General features: G+C 42.1%; 1 protein-coding gene across 1 annotated transcript; it reads left to right on the forward strand.

Moving 5' to 3' along the window:
• The first annotated feature begins 17,624 nt into the window (after window positions 1-17,624).
• LOC147893945 (F-box protein At5g46170-like) lies at window positions 17,625-19,675 on the forward strand. The gene is made up of 2 exons (XM_087385759.1): window positions 17,625-19,017; window positions 19,125-19,675. Exons 1-2 carry the CDS (start codon window positions 17,923-17,925, stop codon window positions 19,248-19,250), a joined length of 1,221 nt encoding a protein of 406 aa, XP_087241885.1. The 5' UTR covers window positions 17,625-17,922; the 3' UTR covers window positions 19,251-19,675.
• The last annotated feature ends 1,421 nt before the right edge of the window (window positions 19,676-21,096 follow it).

Here is a 21,096-nt window from a genome sequence, read left to right on the forward strand (position 1 = left end):
GTTATCGTCTGTATGAACCTTGACAAGCTCTATGCACTTGTCCTCAAGTACCTCCCTGATGAAATGGTACCTGACCTCAATGTGTTTGGTCTTTGCATGAAAGACCAGATTCCGTGCTAGTTGAATAGCACTCATGGAATCACTATGCAATGTCGGTACACCTGTATGAATCCCCAAATCTCCCACTAGCCGATCAAGCCATATAGCCTCCTTGCAACCCTCTGTGGCTGCAACATACTCAGCCTCTGTGGTAGACAAAGCAACGCGCTTCTGTGCGTGAGACATCCACGACACTGCACCACTTGCAAAGGTGAACACATAACCAGAAGTGGATCTCCTACTATCCACATGCCCTGCATAGTCTGAATCTATGTACCCAAGTACATGCATGTCTCCTCTACCAAAGCAGATGCACATCTACTTGGTACCCTTCATGTACCTCATGATGCACTTAACTGCCTCCCAATGCCTCTATCCTGGATTAGCCATATACCGGCTAACAACTCCCACTGCAAATGCAATGTCTGGTCTAGTAGCTATCATAGCATACATAAGACTCCCAACCGCTGATGCATAAGGAACCTTGGCCATCATGGCTCTCTCCTCATCTGATTTGAGACTATCTGTATGACTCAGTTTCACATATGGAGGCAATGGAGTACTCACTGCCTTCCCCCCCTCCATATTGAAACGCTGCAATACTTTTGTAACATACTCTTTTTATGAAAGCCAAAGGAGTTTCCTACTCCGATCATGCGTGATGCGCATACCAAGAATATGACCTGCAAGTCCCAAATCCTTCATATCAAAGGCCTCATGCAACTTGGCCTTTAATGCATCTAACTCATAAGTATTCTTGCTAGCCAATAGCATATCATCCACATATAGTGTCAAGATTATCAAGCTATTATCCTTTGCCCTTTTAGTGTAGAGGCAGTGATCAATTTCACTCCTTCTAAAACCCTGGGACCGAATGAAAGCATCAAACTTCTGATACCATTCTCTAGGCGCTTGCTTAAGACCATAGAGACTCTTCTTCAGCTTGTAAACTAAATGCTCTTTGCCCTTTTCTTCAAAGCCTTCCGGCTACACCATGTAAATTTCCTCATGCAAATCCCCATGCAAGAAAGCTGTCTTGACATCCATCTGCATAAGCTCCATATCCTCTGATGCCACTAGTCCAAGCATGCATCTAAGTGTGGTCATCTTCACAACCGGAGAGAATATCTCATCAAAGTCCACACCCTTCTCTTGCTTGAACCCTTTAGCGACCAAATGGGCCTTATACCTAGGCACATCATCACTTGTGACCTTCATTTTGTAGACCCATTTACATGGCAATGCTTTCTTTCCATGTGGCAAAGAAACCAAGTCCCAAGTCTTATTCTTCATAAGTGAACTCATCTCTGATTGCATAGCATACTCCCACTTGCATTGATCTTCGCGCATCATAGCCTCTCTATAGCAAGAAGGCTCCCCGCAATCAGTAAGCATCACATAGTCTACCCCTGGAACAAACCTATCAGGCGGTCTAGACACTCTAGATGATCTTCTCAAGGGCATTTCAGCTTGCTATCCCACCTGCATATCAGCTACATTTGGCTCATCATTTCCACCAATAGATGATCCATCATCTACCCTTGATTGTATACTTGTGGGAGTACTTGGTGGTACCATTTCTTGCACATTTGGTGCATGGACAGCTTGCTGTCTATCAACATATGCAGGTGAATTCACATCCTGGAAAGTGATTCTCCTCATTTCCACATCATGGGTGCCTTATGCATCTTCTTCTCATTGAAGACTACATCATGGCTGTGTATGATCTTCTTTGCTTCTGGATCCCAGAGACGATAGCCCATCTCTCCACTTTCACCATAACTCAGAAAGATGCATTTCTTAGACTTAGAACCTAGCTTCTTTTGAAGCTCTTTTGGCACATGTGCATATGCCTCACACCCAAATATACGCAAATGAGAGTAAGAGGGCTTCTTGCCACTCCATGCCTCTTCAGGGATACCACCATCCAAACTCTTACTAGGTGATCTATTGATCACATGCACTACAGTCTTCATTGCCTCAGCCCAAAAACCACCAAAAAGACTTGCATTGGAAAGCATGCATTGCAACCTTTCTTGAATGGTATGATTCATCTTTTTTGCAACTGGATTTTGTTTTGGAGTATGAGGGGATGTGAGCTCCCTCTTAATCCCACGTGTATCACAGAAATGCTGAAAGTCATGAGAGAGATACTCTCCACTATTGTCAGTCCGTAGGCATTTAAGCATTCTACCTGAATGATTCTCAACCAAGGCCAGCAATTTCTGAAATACCTGGAACACATCACTCTTCCAAACTATAGCATAAGCCCACACTTTCCTAGTTGCATCATCAATGAATGTCACATAGTATTCAGCCCTGCCTAATGACCGTGTAGGCATGGGACCACATATGTCTGAATGCACCAAATCAAGCTTTTCAAACTCTTTCTTTCCCCTTCTTTTATGGGCTGATTTAGTCTGCTTCCCATAGAGATAGTGCTCACAAAATTCAAAATCAGAGAAACTCAAATGCGGTACATAACCCAAACGGCATAAGAGTTTCATTCCATTCTGGCTCATGTGCCCCAACCTGCAATGCCACAAAGAAGTGCTTGGCTGCTCGGTTATTGCAACAACATGATCAAATACCCCTGATACATGTAAGGGATAGAAAGTCCCACACTTGGCACCCTTAGCCAAAAGCATAGAGCCCTTCTGAATTTTCCAACTCTGAAAGCCAAAAGTGGTGTGAAAACCAACATCATCTAGCTGACCCACTGAAATAAGAGTCTTGGTCAACTTAGGCACATGTCTCACATGTTTCAAAATAAATGCAAACCCATTTGCAAAAGAAAACTTTATGTCACCTACTCCCACTATGTCACATGCATAGTCATTTCCAAGATGCACACAACCTGTCTTTCCACTGTCATAAGTGGAGAACCATTCCCTATGGGGAGTAACATGGAATGAAGCACCAGAATCCAAAATCCAATCCTGGGAATATGCATCATCTGAAGTGGTAAGCAACTCTGTAGATAAACTAGACATGAGGAGAACGTCATTGTCACTATCATGTGTGACTGCATTGATCTCGATCTTCACTTTTCCTTTGTCCTCCCTTGGACTCTCTTCCTTTTGATTTGCACCCCAATTTGCATTCTTTTTCTTATCCTTTTGCTCTCTTTTCAGCTTGTAGCAATCCTTTTTCATATGGCCCTTCTTGCCACAGTGGTAACACTCAATGTTCCGTGCCCTGGATTTGCTACGAGACTTTCCTCTTTCTTGGGACTTTCCCCTGAACTGTGATCTGCCCCTTTGCACATTTAAGGCTGCATCCTGCTTATTGCCATCCATAGACTTCCGTCTAATCTCCTCAACCAACAAGCTACCCACAACATCATCAAATTTTAGTACTCCACCAGGTGCAGAGTTACTGATAGCTGTACGGAAGGTATCCCATGAGGATGGCAATGAACATAAGAGAAATATTGCCTTAGTATCCGCATCAAAATTCATCTTCTGAGCCTGAAGCTGGCTAAAAATAATATTGAATTCATTCAAGTGAGAAGCAATGGAGACCCCTTCCTTCATCTGCAGCTCAAACAACCTCTTCATGAGGTAAACAGTTTCTAATAAAGTTTACCTCATGAAGTGGCACACAGTTTCTTCCACAAATCTTTCGTAGTTTGCTCATTTAGTACTGTGAAATAAACTGACTCTACAAGATGAAGTCTAATAGTAGACTTTGCTAATGCATCCGACTCATTCCAATCATCCTCAGACATATTTGCAGGCTTAGCTTCAATCCCTGCCAAGGGTTTAATCTGCTTCTTTTGAATAAGCACATCCCTTATTTGTTCTTTCCACAAGGAAAAGTTTGTCCCATCAAACTTTTTAATGCTTAAAAACTCCTTTTCAGACATGGAAGAGGATGCCATGATGCAAATGAAGCAAAATCCCAAATGCTAGTTCCTACAAGAGAGAATCACACCAAATACCAGGTGCACCCAAATGTGTATGCCACAATAGAGTGAAATATCACCAAAACTCATGTCTCAAAGCATCTGACTCATGTGCATATACTATGCATCCATATGAGCAAATCTGGCCCAAAAGAAAATGCCAACTGCAATGGCAATCCAAAATGCCAATAAGTGCCAAATGACTCAAGCATAAACACCGTCCACTGGCATATGCATTAATAATATCTCATCCAAGAGAGCATAGCACTATCAGTGCATCACCTGCAATGTGTCAAAGCTGTCCCTCAGCATAAAATAGCATCCATGTGCAAAGCGTCCATAAAAATAGCATCCCACAAGGCAATTTGGGCCTATCAGCGCAATGTCCAATAAGGACCGCAATGCATCCAAATGGCCTATAAATCATCCACTGCAACCCAATGCACACCACGAATGAGCGCACACTGCTCAAACTGCAACCAGAGTGCTCTGCATAAGGTATGCTCAAGAAATCATGGTCCCACGGTAATGACCGCTAATGAAAATAGAACCTGAGATGCCTCAAAACATGGGCACCATTGCATAATCGGAATCAGCAAGAAAATTTGCAAATATCTCTCTTTTACCGGAACTCCAAAATCCCAACCGATGAGTGAGAAATGGGAGTCAACACTTATCCACTGCCATGTGGCATAAATCTAAGGTTTCAAAACCTTAGAATGAAAAATGCATAACAGAGAGACGAAATCGAATACATAGAGATCTATAACTCTGAAAATCCTCCACCGAATCGCGTAAGAACTGACAGGTAGGGGTTTTTGGGGTTTGGAAATAGAGCTGTTTGTAAACTCCACCGGAGTGCGAATGATGAGCAACATAGAAGTTTTAGGACCTCCTGAGTCCACCGGAACTGACAGATCTGGAAATGGTTGCTCCAAACTTGAGTTCCAACACCCGGGCAGAAAAACGTAGAAACTGACACAGTGAGTCAGAAATCCAATGAAATGATCCCAGATTCAAGAATGAAGGTGTTTCCAAGCTCCTGAAGTGAAGTGGATACCAAAAGCAAGCAATAGTTGCCTCTACAAGTCAATACGGAGTCTCTGTCATCGAACGGAACAGGGAAAAGCTCAAAAAACAGCTTTTTCTTTGAAAACACTTAACAAGCTCTCAAAACCACTTCGCAAAACCAAAGTGACTTTTCCAAAGGTTCCTCCAGGGTCTCTACACACTCGGATGCAAGTAAAGTCATCCACAAAGCTTCCCACAGAGCTTCTCCTTCCTCCCACAGAGCTGTTGAGCTTCTAGGCATTCACGCACGCTCAACTAGATCACTCGGGCTCTGATACCAGTTGAGAGTGCTCTCAACGGAAGCAAGAACGGAAGAAGGAGAGAGACAGAGAGCCACACAAGTTTTGGTGGGTGCAGAGCCACCCTAATCTTCTTTTTCATTCATTTATATATGTGTTTGAGTATTGTACATAACCGGGGTAAAGGCACAGTGACCTTTAACCCCCACAATCTTCGCTTCAATTGACTGCCGCATCTTCACTCCTGATGCCAAGACTCAATCCTAACGCCAAGACTAAACACTTCAATCCTTGTGAGCTACTCAATCCTAACACCAAGAATCCTGATGCCAAGACTCCTACCTTGTGAGCTACTTTGGGTCACAAGTAGCTTACCACCAGCAGCACCAGTTGCTCCTTCTCCTCTGCATTTTTCTCCCCTTCCCCCTCCTTCTCATCAGGTACCTTCTCCTTTTTCCTTTCATCTGCATTTGCCTTGCTTCCTTGCAAACAATTTTGGCTTCCATCAATTTGTGGGTGTACAATGGAGCATATCATAGGGGGAAAGTAGATGGATTGAATGATTTCATCTTCGGAGAATGTGGCCGAACAGGCCTCCTCTTGCCTTTTCAAAGCTTCGTATGTTTTTTGCCTAGAGACAGTAGATACGGTTCTCAAATCTTTAGTTTGCTCTACTTGCATGAACCCCAGATGAGTGCATTGTAGAATTAGATAAGCCTATTTACCATGGAGCCTTTATTCCCAAATTGTAGCTCGGCTTCAATGACCCTGGGGCTATAGAGACTTCCCTTCCAAGCAGCAGCTTGTGGTCACTACTCAATCCTGACGCTCCATCATGCTGAAAATCTGTCAGTTTCTCCCTCTTCTCTCCATTGCTCCATCTTCCCCATCTTTGCTTCAAGCTTTGCTTCTACGAGGGTCCAAGATCTAAGAGGCAAAGATTGTTCTCAAGCTTCCCCATCTTTGCTTCAAACATCCTGCGCATCTTTGCTTCAAGCTTCCCTAGGGACATGGACCTGCACATCTTTGATCCAGCTGGCTACCGCATCTTCGCTCTTGATGCCAAGACTCAATCCTGACGCCAAGGCTAAACACTTCAATCCTTGTGAGCTACTCAAAACTGAAATGATTGCCTTGCATGCAAACGCTCTGTCCTTGACAAGATGAAGTAGCTCCTCTGCTTGAATCATTGTTTGAATTACCACTTCCTCTTAGTTTGAATTACCACTTTCTCTTTAACTAAATCACTGTTTGAATTACCACTTCCTCACAGATCACAGAGCTTTCTGATCAAATCGTCATCTCCAACTCGACTAGAGCCATGTAGATAAAATCTAGTACCATAGCAAGTTTGGAGTGAAGGCCTTGCAGACAAGCTCTGAACTCATTATTTTCATTGGTAGAGCACGTGTCTTAATATGCACTGGGAAACCTTGTAAATCTTGCTTTTTTTCAAATGTTGTACCATTGTCTCATGCTATAAATATTTTAGAGTTTGCCTTTTTTCAGTTCTCCGTTGAGGTGATTTGTTGGCAAGAATGATGTATTTTAGGCATTGATTTGTTGGCCAGATCACAGCATATTAATACGCGGTTCCAAACATTGTGACAATTCTAGATTTGCGCTTGAGGAAGGCAAGATTTCAGAGGTCCTTAAACAAGGCAATTTGCAGGTTGTAGCACAGTGTATTAATACATTGTGCAAAAGGTTGTACCTCGTGCAGATTTAGGAGGGCATATTAGTGTTGTGCTCGTGCTTACTCTTGGAGCCATTTGTTGGGGCTCGAGCAAAAAGGTGATTTTTGGCCTACCTTGATATAGCAAATGCTTGAAAAATAACAGATTGATTGTTTTTTCATCATGGATTGCTTTTTGTTGTTGGTGGATTTTAGTCTTGGAATCATGGTCAAGAAGAGGGTTTTGAAACTTTGTGAAAACAAAAAGCCTCCTCTTGCCACTCCTGCAAGGGCACAAAGGAGGAAAAGAGAGTGCCCCCTAAGTGAGGGATCTGTGCATGACAATGTAGGGAATGAAAGAGAGGTTCTTAAAGTGGATACTGTTGCAATTCAGGGTATGGATGAAGACATTGAGTGGTCACTTCCACAATAGGATGAAGTGATAGATGTGGATCTTGCAGAAATGGAGGTGGAGATGGCAAGAGGAGGTGATGTCATTGGCAGATGTAGACTCCTTGGCTCTGAATTGTGTAGGATGATTCCATATGCTCGTGTACGTGGTTTGAGGTTTGATGTGGCAATACTTAAAAGTTCTTTTCAATATGAAGGTTACTTACCTGAAAAAGGGGCCCGGGGGATTCACAAGAGGAAACTTATGATATCACGTGAGTGTACAATACGGGGGTTTTTTTAAATGAGGCATAAGCTTATACATTAGAGGTGGGGGGCCTTTTATTTTTTCCCAATATTGAATTTAAGTTAGGGGGGCCATGCCATATTTAAGAGGGGGGACATAGTATAGGCTACCTTGGATAACTAGTCCAAACAAGTTTGGTTTTGTGTATGGTTTTAAATAGTCATAGGGAAAGTAATCTAAATTTTCTTATTGTGTGATCTAAATGCTTGAGAAAGAACGTAGATTTAAGGAAAGGGGGGACATAATAGAATTTTGGTGGTATCTTATAAGCTTAAATAAGGGTGTTTTATCATCCTACATGGATCTTAAATAGGGGGTTTTCTTGAAGTTCATGCACGCAGGTGACGTCCCCCTTTCATGAAGAGTGAATCCCCCGGGAAAAGGGGCTTTCATTGCTTCTCTTTGCACTTCAAATGGGGAGGAAACAAAAGTCACAAATGAAGTCAGAGAAACATGTACACCATTGTGGAGAAAAGTTGAAGGTGAATTTGAAAAGGAGCTTGCAAGTAAGAAAGAGTGGCAATTTATGTGTAAGAAGATGTTTTATGTATGGGAGGGCAATCATCCTAGCATAGCATGGATGCAATTGATTTCTGACGCCTGCATGGAGACTAAGGCAAGACACATTAGGGTGATGTGCATAGTGATAGACCCTCGCTGTACTTCAGAGATTGCATTGCTTGCCGGATTGCAAAGAATGAATTTGTAAGTACATTAAAATGTTTTCTTTGATGCCGTGCACGATTTGATATGGAAACTAATAACTAGAATGCTATTTGAACCTTGTCTATTTGTGTAGATTGAATGAGCATGCTATCATTAAACCTAGTGTACGAGACACTCTTGATAACACAAACAATATATGTGAGTGTGATGCCACCTTGTTTCTTAGTACTTTGACTAGTGAACAATGTGTAGTCATTGAGAAAGCAAGGACAAGGGATTCAAAAAGGAAAAAACAATGGTATCCTTTGACAAGAGCTCGACAAGAGGATATCTTGCACGTTTGGTGTTTCAGGTGTGCTCATTTTTATTGTATTCACATTTCTCATTATATTCATTGTTTTCATTTAGCAAGATTAGCATGTTTAATTCATGTTTAATTGTATCCATTCACTATTTCTCAAGGGTCTTGATTTCATAGGTTGAATACACTGGGGACCTTACGCAAGCAATAGAACAAGTGGGAAAGACAGTTTTTGAAGAGAGGAGGGCAGAGGCTGAGCGCAAAATGCGTACAAGAATTCACAAAAAGTACTCGAATAAAATGGGAATGGTATGTGACCATCTTTTTCTTGAATGCTATTAATGGCTTTTAATGTGAAGTATCTTATCTTTTTGCTTATGTTTAATCATCCTAGGTGCTCAACATCCTTGATCCTAAACTTGGTGATGTGTGGAAGAAAAAGGTTTTTTGATTGCGCTTTGAAAGTCATGATTCTATTGTTACCTTATCCAAGCTAAAGTATCTTGCTAATGCAGAGTTGAGAAATGAGAAGAGACTCACGTTGCTATTACTTCTCGATGCTAACAAGAGGATGAGGGAGATGTATTTTATGCCTACAGGAGACAATGAGTATAGAGGGTAAGTGTTTCATGCCTGTCCTATATTTTCTCATGATGGTATGTGCTTAGTTTGATTTCTTTCTTTGATGTGCTAGTTTGATTTCTTTCCAAGTAGGTGGTTAAAAAGGAGACATTCCTTGAGAAAGTGGAGATCCAATCATCAATGGCTTTGGAGGATTTATGTGCACTTTGTGCAATGACCTAGCCTCTTGATTTGCCGGAAGATTATACACTACAACAATATGTAGAGGACATTAAGTTGGAGGGCCGAAAGCATATGTTTGCTTCCTTGAGATCTAGGGATGGCAACAAGGCTGAGCTCAAGAGTGGGAGAAGAGGAGATGGAGGAGCACAGAGGAAGGCAACAGAGCTTGATCAAGTAGCACAACGTGTGGTCTTTAGGTATAGTTTTGAGTTATTTTGTTATGTTGCATTATCTTCGTTGATGAGCACTTTGACACAACATTAAATTGTATGTTATACAATCTTTAAGGTATCTCTCCCACTTGGTGCAAGAAGGAAAATTGAAAGATCTCCCTAGGCAGTGCAAAGGGTGGTTTAGGGTTACGTTGCATTATCTTTATGAGAACTTTGACACAACATTAAACTGTATGTCTTCAAGGTATCTCTCTCACTTGGTGCAAGAAGGAAAATTGAATGATTTGCCTAGATAGTGCAAAGGGTGGTTGGAGATTGGGAACCCAACAAGTTGCATGTACCCTGGAACCATGCATGCATTGTCTCAATGGGAACTTGCACACTGCCCTTGGTGGATTGACTTCACCGATGGTCAAGTTTTGACAAGAGAGAGAGATCTCTTCACACAATATTCTACAAGCAAGAAAAGTGAAGATAAGGCCACAAGAAAGGAAGACAAGGGGAGTCAAAAGGCTACAACTTCTGTGCCACCATCGAAGGAGGTTCCACCCCAGGATGAAGAAGGTGTTTATTAAATAATTTTAATAAATTTGTTCAATTGTTGTGGAAACTATTTTTGGTTACAGATTGACCGATTCAATTTACTGCACAGTTGTTGTAGAGATTCCAGCTCATGTTGATAAAGAACACCATGAAAGCATTGGCCAAGACCAAGGTATAATCATTTCTCCTTTCAAGAGACAATTGCTCTGTATACAATAACTCGTTGTTATATCATTTTCATTACTGCAAGAAAAGGTTATATTGTTATATTTGTGATATTGTATATCACAAGAAGTAGGATGGTTGTGAAAGAGATGATCACTTATGTCTTTCATCGTCCATCACCTATGGATCCCACTGTGTGTCGAGGAGACACATTGCTTTGCAATTGTTCCATTGGAGATTATATTGCCATGGGCTTGGACTTTGTTGATGGGAAGAAGAAAGGTGTTTACATGCAGGCTCATGAGTTTTTCTTAGTAGTGGCTCAAAAAGACACAGACTATAGGAGATTTGGCAAGAAGGTGAAGTGGGCTGCAAGCTTTATGTTGCTTGACTTTTCGACTAGTTTTGAGATTTTTGGAGATGTTGGCATCACGTCTTGGAACAGACTCACAGAGGATCACTTGAAGTATGGCACAACTGTAGCTGCAACGACGTTGAATGATGATGGGTGGTTGGTCCTCATCTGTCCATTGGCAGGTAAGCTTCTATTTACTTCCATTTACTTCCTTCTTTCACTTTACTTCCATTTAAGACTTAGAGCATGGATGTTCTTTGACAATATGGATATTTGGTATGATCTGTATATGAAGGACCATGTATTACATGGATGGAATGATATGTTCATGCACAAGGTTTTTTCAAGAAAAGTACTTCATTAAGTATGAATAAAAACCACAAAGCAAGCTCACGTGCGGGAGTACATCATGTCAAGCATGAGAAAAAATAGCTCAAAATGAGCAAACAAAAATCCCAAGTGGCGGCTGAAAATGCCACCTCATCCCTAAAGGAGAGTCATAGAAGAAAGGACAATCCTTCCAGACTCTGAGAAAGGCAACCCTCCTAGCAGTAGCAGTCCTGGAGGTTCCCTGTATGTTCACCCAAATGGCCATCAAAGTGTGTATAGTATCTGCCCAGATACTGGCCATAGTCTGAGAAGGGTGAATCTGGGAGTCCTCCAAAGCCTCTGTACATCTGGCTCTCCAAATATGCCATTCTGCAATACTAGCCATAATCTCCCAAGATGTGTCTATAGAAGTGTGGGGAGCTCTGAATGGAGTAAATGAAACATCTCGGAGGGAGCATGACTCCACAAAGTGTCGTCGAACAAAGAAAGTTGTGTCCATGTCATGTCCCTCGAAGAAAGCATGTGGACCAGTGAGTGACAGCTAAGCAATTGATCCCTAGGTCATGAAGAAGGGTGCTCTATGAAAAATGCAAAGTATCCTAGCAACACCCTTCCAAATTGTCCTCACCTGAGTGCACTCCCAAAGGCAATGCTGCATTGACTCAACTGCACAAGGATTGGAGGTGGACTGTCATATATTTGTGCTAGAAAAGCTTCCATATGGTCACATAAATGTACATGAAGGAGAAGATATGTTGGTGAGTTGGGTTCATGAAGTTTCTTCTTATCATTGTATGGTGTGAGAGATAGAATGTCAATGACATATGTTCCTTCATCTTGCAGATGTGATCCTTCATGCTTGTGTTTGTGAGGCATGTGGGCCATAAACCACCACGATTCCATGCAGAGAGTAAACCTCTTTTTGACAAGTTGAATGCTTGCCAAATGTGTGACCACTAGACTCATTATCTCCCTAACATACAAAAGATAGCTTAGGGAGCATTAGAGAAATCTGCTAGTTTCATTGAGTGTCTGTTGATCCTTTTGTGTCCTCCTGGCGGCTTGTGCATGGAGATGGGGTGTGGTGTTACCAACTTTTGGGTGCTTGCTTTAAGCCGTAGAGACTTTTCTTGAGATGGCAAACCTGGTTCTCTTTCCCTGGTTCAACATATCATGCTGGTTGTGCTGCATGTAGACTTACTCGTCTAGGTAAGCATTGAGAAAAGCATTTTTGACATCTAGCTCTGGTACACATTCCATTTGTTGAGTGTCGCTAGTGATATAAAAAATTATATGGAATCCATCTTTGCTACTGGAGCATTAGTCTCATCATAATCTTGACCATATTGCTGTGTACGTAGAGGATTTGATTGTGACTAGAATTAATTAAAGCTTCATCAACAAGCTAAAACAAGACTTATATGCAAAGTCTGACATGGAAGATCTTGGACTTATGCACTATTGTCTTGGAATTGAGTTCTGGAGAGATAGCACGTTCATGAGTCAGCTAAAATATGTTGACTATCTTCTGAAGAAGTTATATGGGAGATTGCAAGATTGCAGCCACTCCCATAGAACAGAGTTTGAAACTTACCAAACATCCAGAAAAGCCTACAGTCATATAACAGACTCGGCAACTCATCGAATCACTTATATATCTAACTATCACAAGGCAAGATATTTGTTATGCAGTAAGCTCACTTGTACAGTGTATGGCAAATCCAAAACAGTCTCATTGGAATGCATCCAAAAGAGTCTTGAGATACATCAGAATGCATCCAAAAGAGTCTTGAGATACATCAAAGGTACAAGATAGTTTGGAATAGAATATAGAGTAAGTCATCTAAGGTTGCATGGATACTATGATAGTGACTATGTAGGAGATCATGAGACCAGGAGATTCACACAAGGATATACATTTTTCCTTTTGGTAAAGGTGTTGTATTATGGTTTTCAAACAAACAACCAACTGTTTCTTTGTCTTCTATTGAGAAGCAGAATATAGGGTACTCACAATAGGTGCATGTGAAGCTATATGGCTCAAAAGACTATTGCCAGAAAAAGATTACTTTGATGAGACCAAGCCAACAACAATATATGGTGATAATCAGTTAGCTCAAGCATTGCCCAAGAATCCAGTATACCACTCCAGGACAAAGCACATTGATGTTAGAGAGCACTTCATCAAAGAAAGAGTGTTACTTAGTGACATCACACTGTAGCATTATGATAGCAAAGAGAATGTTATAGACATCTTTACCAAACCACTTGGCAAAGAGCTTTTCAAGAAGCATCGACAAGCTCTTGGTTTGACGTAGAGGAAGGACATTCCCATTAAAGGGGTGTGACGGAATGGAATGTTCAGTCCTCCTTCCATTCCTTAGAATCATCATCTTGAGGGAAGGCCTATTTCATGATGTTGATCTTGAGCGAAGGTGTTGAGGAACCATCTCAACATCATGTGTTCAATATTGTGCATATAGCACTAACACATAGAGTGCTATAAAGGAAAGGGTTAGAAACCCTAACCCTAACCCTAAAGGGTTTTCATATATTCATCATTTTCAACTAAATCTAGTGTACAATTAGTCATTTGTGGTGTGCTCTCTAGCTGTGCCCTGTCTCCTCATGTCCACTCTTCTCCTCTCCTTTCTCCATATTTGTTCAAGTGATAATCATAGGAGTCTCCCTAGGACCATGGATATGTCCATTCATTTGTACCATGAGTTGGGGGTGCCGTGTTCTTTGCTACCCCTCCCTAAAATTCCATATCCCTTCTAGACAAAGGGAAGATTGTGTGTGTGTGTGTGTGTGTGTGTGTGTGTGAGAGAGAGAGAGAGAGAGAGAGAGAGAGAGAGAGAGAGAGGAGGGGGGGTGCGTTTTAGTGAATAGAAATTAAGTTAAACTTTAGCTCTGATTGTGGCTAGCTATAGGTTTTGATGTTAAAGGCCTATGAATTTCAACTTGCGATGAAAGGAAGGCTATATGTGTCTCATTTTTATTTTATTTATTTTCGTTAACAATGAGTACCATATCCCTTTAAGACATCTTAAGATACAACATGAGATCTTAAACGTTATTGCAAAACATGTACGTTTCTTTTAGAGCATCTCCTATCATATTTGCTGTTGCCTCCACCTTTTTACAACCATAGGCTTCTCTAAAGTGACCTTTTGTGGGAAACTACCTTGCATGCCATTCTTGCTCATTTCCCTCCATTGTTGCTCAGCCATGCTCCAACAATACCACATGCCAAATAAATTCTCATTTTGACTAGTAGAAAGCTTGTGATCTCGCCCCATCAGAATATATTGAGAATACGATTTTCACCTAACAAATTTCTTCGCATTTTGTCTACTCCTATCTCTCTTTTCTAAAAGTTTTAAATAATAGCTTGGGATACATATTTGATGTCATGCATCGGGAGATGTATACAAAATATTTCTATCACGTATATAAAATATTTCTATCGTGTAAACATTTGGGACTAAGGGATGAAACACGACTTCAGAAGAACAAGGCAACATGGTTCCAAACAAGAGACATAGATTTGTTCCATCGAGAGATCTATACAAAATATTTATATCGTGTAAACATTTGGGACTAAGGAATGAAAACAAGACTTTAGAAGAACAAGGCAACATGGTTCCAAACAAGGGTTATAAATTTGTTCCATCTAGAATAAGTGCATTGGTACAGATTCTCAAAGGATGTGCACTAACTATTTTGTATAGCTATTGCTCAAGAGCACTCACATTAAAACTAGAACCATGAATTTGAGAGGATAGTTGCTCTATCGCTTCTAAGGAAGACTTAGCCGACCAACAATTGGGATAGGTTGTCACTCACTTTAATCCTCAAGCTAGCGGCATTACATTAATTATATAGAAAACAAATTGAGCCAATGGAGTTGGTGTAACCCACTCACAATGCCCAAACTTCTATGCAACTATTCCCTAGCTCATAGGGACTTGTCCTCCAGAAGGAGGAATGCCAATTTATGTTGGTGTTTCTTGATTTGGAGGCATCTTATAAACAAGTTGTGCCTTGATGCAAACAAATGAACATAATGAACTCGATCTTTACGTCATTTGAATTTTGATTCGCAAATGTTAAGGTTTTGTTTGTTTTAATTCATTCTTGAGATGCATAGTTTTTCAAAGCTCTTCTTTTGAGCACGGCAAATAAATAAGAGACATATTGAATTAGAGCTCCTCGTCTCCCCAAAAAAAAAAGTGGTTCTCCAAATTTATAATTCTACTAAAAGAGAAACAAGTCGAACATCATTGAGGAGAGTATCTCATGTCTTATGAGGTACATTGAAACCCCTTTGCTATTAGACATGATATGCCAAGGTATGCATTTAGTAACTCTTTTGCCTAGACACTGTTTTTGAAAAATGTCACAAATTTGGTGACAATCTATGTATATTTGGCCAAAAGCATCATATATCTTCATTTTTGTTGGTGATAACTTTTATGAAAGAAATACTATCAGTGTAGGATTTGGTAGTAATATGCCAAAAAAACCCTTTTCCCCCAAAAAATCAAAGATGATTTTCAATACTTAATCCTAAAATTGAAAAAGCTTTGCCTAGCATTCCTTACAAAAGATGAATGTAAGTATACTACATCGCATTTTTTCAAAAACAAAAACATTGAAAGGTATAGTTTACTTAGGGCCTCACCTTGGGGAAGGCACCAACTCACTGATTGTGTACAATAATCAAATCCGTCGTTCTTTTGGAAAATGCCCATGAAGATGAAATTCCATATACTATAGTAATTTTCTTACAATGATTGCACTCATCCACTCAATCTGAGCCCTCCTGGGCAGACAAGAATCTTCCCTAGGACTTAACATGTGAGGATCTCCAAGGAAGATAAATTCGATGCACATGTCTGTCATTGGGATTCTAATGCGTTGAAGGCAAATGTCTCACTAACTTGGGGCCAACCCAAGCTTTGCAGTGACAACCTTCAAAAACAGCTCTTCAACTTTTGTTAACGTAAAAAGGGTAACATAAGGCAATGCATATTTTTGAGAGCATTGTAGCTCTTCCTATCAATGCAGTAAGCCAATGCTAGGGGCTACTAATAAAATACATCGGATAAGGCTTTAACTTAAAGGTTAATGAGTATAGACATAGATTTTTATTGATTTCATCTAGGAAAGACCAAATAAGCCTTTCATGTATCTTTCCTAGATGAAATCAACAAAAGTCTATGACTATACTCATTAGCCTTTAAGTTAAAGCCTAATCCAATGTATTTTATTGGTAGCTTGCCTAATTTTGATATTAAGAACCAAGTGGATGAAAGGATTGACTGTGTTTTTTGACATTACCCTAGCAGCTACATTATAACAATCCATTAACTATCTCCTTTTGCAAGCATTGGTCCTAGGTCCCCTCCCTTTAATACGCTCCAGAGGTCGGAAGCATTGGTCCTAGGTCCCCTCCCTTTAATACGCTCCAGAAGTCATTCGACCTCTGGAGCGTATTAAAGGGAGGGGACCTAGGACCAATGCTTGCAAAAGGATAATACGCTCCAGAAGTCATTCGACCTCTGGAGCGTATTAAAGGGAGGGGACCTAGGACCAATGCTTGCAAAAGGATAATACGCTCCAGAAGTCATTCGACCTCTGGAGCGTATTAAAGGGAGGGGACCTAGGACCAATGCTTGCAAAAGGATAATACGCTGCAGAAGAGTCATTCGACCTCTGGAGCGAATTAAAGGGAGGGGACCTAGGACCAATGCTTGCAAAAGGAGACACATATTGCTTTTTTTTTTGGGGGAAAAACAACCAACCAATAATGTAATTTTTATGGGTTGTGATTGACTAAAGATTGACTAAAATTGGCCTTTTAGCCTTTGTTTCAGAGGTTGAACTTAAAGCTTTTCAATTTATGAACCTGGTTTGGATGGGAAAATTGAGCCATTTAAATAATTATGGTTTTAAAAAAAGATTGAGCCATTGGTTGCAAAACTTGAAACCTGGTGCTTGGGAATGATGAAATTTGAGAGCTTGTGCAGATGCTTGGTGGGCATTCTCGTGGGCAGTACTGCTCTTTCTTTTGTTGTGGAAGAATTCCAAGTCCCCGCCTAAAATGTGCTCGTTATCTGCGAATTCGCGAAACGATTTGTTATTTGAAACGATTGCCAAGGACGGCGGCTGGGACGTTGACAAGTGTCCGGGCGGACGCGCCGAGTGCAGAGAAAAAGTGGGGGCCGCTGCGCATGACAGCCATGGCGCGTGAGCAGAAGAGAGCGGGTGCAACTTTGAAGCCATGGGTGCGGTCGGGTAGAAGTGGGGTGGGCTCCGGCGGACAGGCAGAGGTTTGTGGGGGCGGAGCGGGCGGAGAGAGGGAGTTTGTACTTTGTAATAATAAAAGTTTTGAGTATATGTCTGTCGAGAGCTTCTGAATCAATGTCGGACGCGGGGAACGAGGGAGGATGAGGGGTCGCTGTGCGGGACGGTAATGAGCCGTAATTTGAGAGCTAAAGGAGCTAAAAGAGGATGATCGTTGTTGGGTCGACGACGTAACTAATCGAACTTAGACATGGAAAGCAAAAGGTGAGCAAAAGGTGGGAGGAGGGTAGTATTATTTACAAAATGATAATGGAAGCAGCAGGGAAAAGCAATGGTTAAAGCGATGACTGAAGGACCAAGAGAGAGTTGTATAAGCAGCAATAGTTTGAAATTGAAACACAAAATGATAACGGAAGCAGCAGAGAGAAGCAATGGCTGAAGCACCAAAAGAGAGGTGAATAGGAGCAAATAGCACAGGATAGCTTCCCCATTTCTCCTCCTTCCCCCCCGTTCCTGCTTCCTCTTCCTCGCTCCCAGCCTCCATTTTAGCTCCTTCCCACGTTGCTTACCCTTGCTTCCGCACGCATGTACCTCGACAGTAAATTTGCGGCCGATCCCCCCCCGGTCTGCCCCGACATGCTTCTGGCATTCGCTGATCCCTTCGATCGGATTCATGACTCTATCCTTCTGCAAATATTCAACAGAGTTGCAGATATCAAGGCCCTCGGAAGGTGCGGTGTCGTCTCCAAGCGTTTTCACTCGCTCGTCTTCCTGGTCGAGAATGTCACAGTGAAGGTGGATTGCGTCATCTCCGGCGAGGATAATGCTCTCACTGTGAAGGGCCGCGGGGTTTTCGGTCATCTGGTCAGGTTAGTAGTTGGGAGTATTGTGAAGCCTCTGCAGATCCTGCAGCACTTGTTGGGACCAAAGAAGGCGATGCTCGCTGAAGTCTCGCACCACTCTCCCGGAGAAGTATTGAAGAACTTCAAGGCAATCCGGAATTTGAGGATAGAGCTGCCCGGCGGAGAGCTGGGCATCGAAGACGGTGTTCTGCTCAAGTGGAGAGCCGAGTTCGGGAGCACGCTAGATAACTGCGTCATTCTTGGCGCATCGGCGCTGGTGAATCCCGACAAGGAGAAGAAGAGGGACAGGTTTGAGTTTGGGAAGTCCTGGTTTCAGCAAGGCAGGCACGAAGAACAAGTTCCGATGGTGGGAGAGGGCACAGAATCAGCAACAGCTCAAGATGACGGCGGAAGTCTGCCGGAATCGTTCTACACCAACGGAGGTTTGAAGCTGAGAGTTGTGTGGACAATCAGCTCGCTCATCGCAGCATCAGCCAGGCACTATCTGCTGCAACAGATCATACACGAACATCCCACGCTGGTGAGTCTTGTTCTTACCGACGCAGATGGGCAGGGGACTCTGTGCATGTGCAAGGAGCAATTGCACGAGTTCAAAAACAAGCCGCTGGCGGCGTCTGCATCGTCCAACAGGACCCAAGTTCCAGCTTTGAACATGAAGCTGTGGTACGCACCTTACTTGGAGCTTCCGGGGGGAACAGCGTTCAAGGGAGCCACCTTAGTGTCAATACGGCCAAGTGATCAGCCCGTTCGTAAGGAGGTCGATGGATTCTTATCCGCTGCTTTCGAGGAGCCCTTCAGGACTGCTGCGAGCCTGCTGGTGAGAAGGCGCACGTACCTCCTAGAGATGAATTCGTTTTAGCAAAGCCTTTCGCTCTGGGGTACGTTACGAACCTCTTTTTCATTAGTGTTTGCGACTGTACTTAGGTGGAGCGACGACGTGAACTGCTTGTCCAGCTCCCAAGTTTTGTTACCCGGACTATTGCCGATAAAGGGCTGTTCGGTTATGATCAGGCTTCCACGTCCAATCAGGCGTTTGGCAGCTTAGTGTGAGATACTCAACCAGGCAATACTGAAGCTGGCTCCCCCGAGCCCAATTATCTGGGCTCTTGACTCGTTAGTGCCAGGATGAGGCATGAAATCCGTGCCCTTAACATAAACGGATCATCAAGAAAGGTTCCCCGTCAGATTGAAATGATGATCGAGTTCGCCTAGATACATGGCAAAGATTTCAGATAGTTGGTGCGATTGTAAAGTGTACAGTGTAACCTGTTAAAATTGTGCACTGATGTAAAATTTTCTGTTTTGATTTTCCAAACCCGTGCTTTCCTTCAGGTCTTTCTTGCTAGACCTCTCACTATGTAGCCTACGCATCAATATGCTCAAGGCGTCTATAGGTCAGACACGTGTCTTGTCTGTAGTTCTTCTGAGGAAGGGTTTTTTGTGAGCTTAAATGGTGAAACTCTATCTGGATCCGATGCCCGTGCTTGTGCCTACAGTTTATATTAATGTTTCCCTGTCCCTTCGTTTTAAAAGCATTGGAAGCTTTGTTTGTGCCAAATCTCGGTGAGCCTGCGCTGTTTTCTTGTTGGTGCTATGAACTTCTCAGCGCTGGGCTTATTATGCATGATTGTTGCAAGTGTCAGTGGTGTTGAGAGGTGTTTTTCTTGGTTGTTTCCTGTTTGGCTGATCTCACCTTAGTTTGGTTCTCTCTACTGAACAACCAACTGGCAGTTGAACTTGCCATACTCTGGAGAAGGTTGGTACGAGGAGGTCTTTTATGTCACCTTGTAAGTGAATCGTGTCGTTTGCTCTCCAGCTCAAGTAACGGCATTCCTTTTTCTTTTTCTTTTTCTTTTTTTTTTTGGCGAAAAGTAACATCATTCGTGTTCGACATTCATGCATGAAGGGTAGGCTTCGTTTCTTAACTCAAGAGCTGTTTAGGGTCATTTATGTGAAGGATTTGACTATATGACCTTATTGTCATACGCCTACATCACAAAAGGAATGCTGCTGTTTTTGTCCTTCCGACTGGTCTGAACTTTCCGAGGTTAGTTTCCTCCTGAGTACGTTTTTCCAGAGCGTGAAATTTTTGCACACCCTTATGTCTTTAAAAAACTTAGTTTAATTTGTGACTGTATTCTATTCTCTCTTATTCCATTGGGTCAATGCCACACGTGATGGTATTGTGTGCAATCTGTATTGAGCACACCATCGTGCCATGGATTGGCTGCCATGTGGGCAGCAAATCTGACTGCTACATCTCCTTATGTCGTTGTAAATTTATGGCTGTGGTTTACTCTCCAATTTTGCTGTGCTTGTTTTCTATTTGAACAGGATTGTTTCGTCTGTTGCCTTGTTGTATATGGTAATGACACCATCCCTTCTGAAGCAAAAAAAAGGGGAAACGGAGGAAGAAGAAGAAGAAGAAAGGGAAAAGAAAACACTATCTTCTCTTATAGAACCATTGGGCTGCCCGCCCAATCAAATTCTTAAAGGATACATAATTAACATAAAGCACTTTGCACTCCAATCGTCAGTTTGCTAAGGGAAAAAGAGTTCCCAGGCCTGTTTATGGTTGTCAATGATGCTGCTTAAGTTGGGCTTGCTGCGCTGGTTTAAAAACCTTACAGAACCATTCGGGCCTCGTAATCACAATACTTCAAAGATAAATAAAGCTCTTTGCACTCTGATTGTGGAAGTTCTTCTACAAGTGGGCCTGTTTATGAGGTTCATTACCCTGCTGAGCTTGGGCATAATTGTGTGAGATGCTTATGGCTTGGATACTAGGAATCTTGGCAGGAGGAGCAAGGAGAAGGCTTTTTTGATTTGTGTTACCTGAGCAAGGAAGTGCTATCAAGCCAAACCCCTCCATATTTAAAGAAAAGGTTTTGATGTT

This window comes from Dipteris shenzhenensis, chromosome 15 (assembly GCF_047967505.1).
Source record: "Dipteris shenzhenensis isolate YYH24624 ecotype China chromosome 15, Dip_SZ_1.0, whole genome shotgun sequence".
Lineage (NCBI taxonomy): Eukaryota > Viridiplantae > Streptophyta > Polypodiopsida > Gleicheniales > Dipteridaceae > Dipteris > Dipteris shenzhenensis.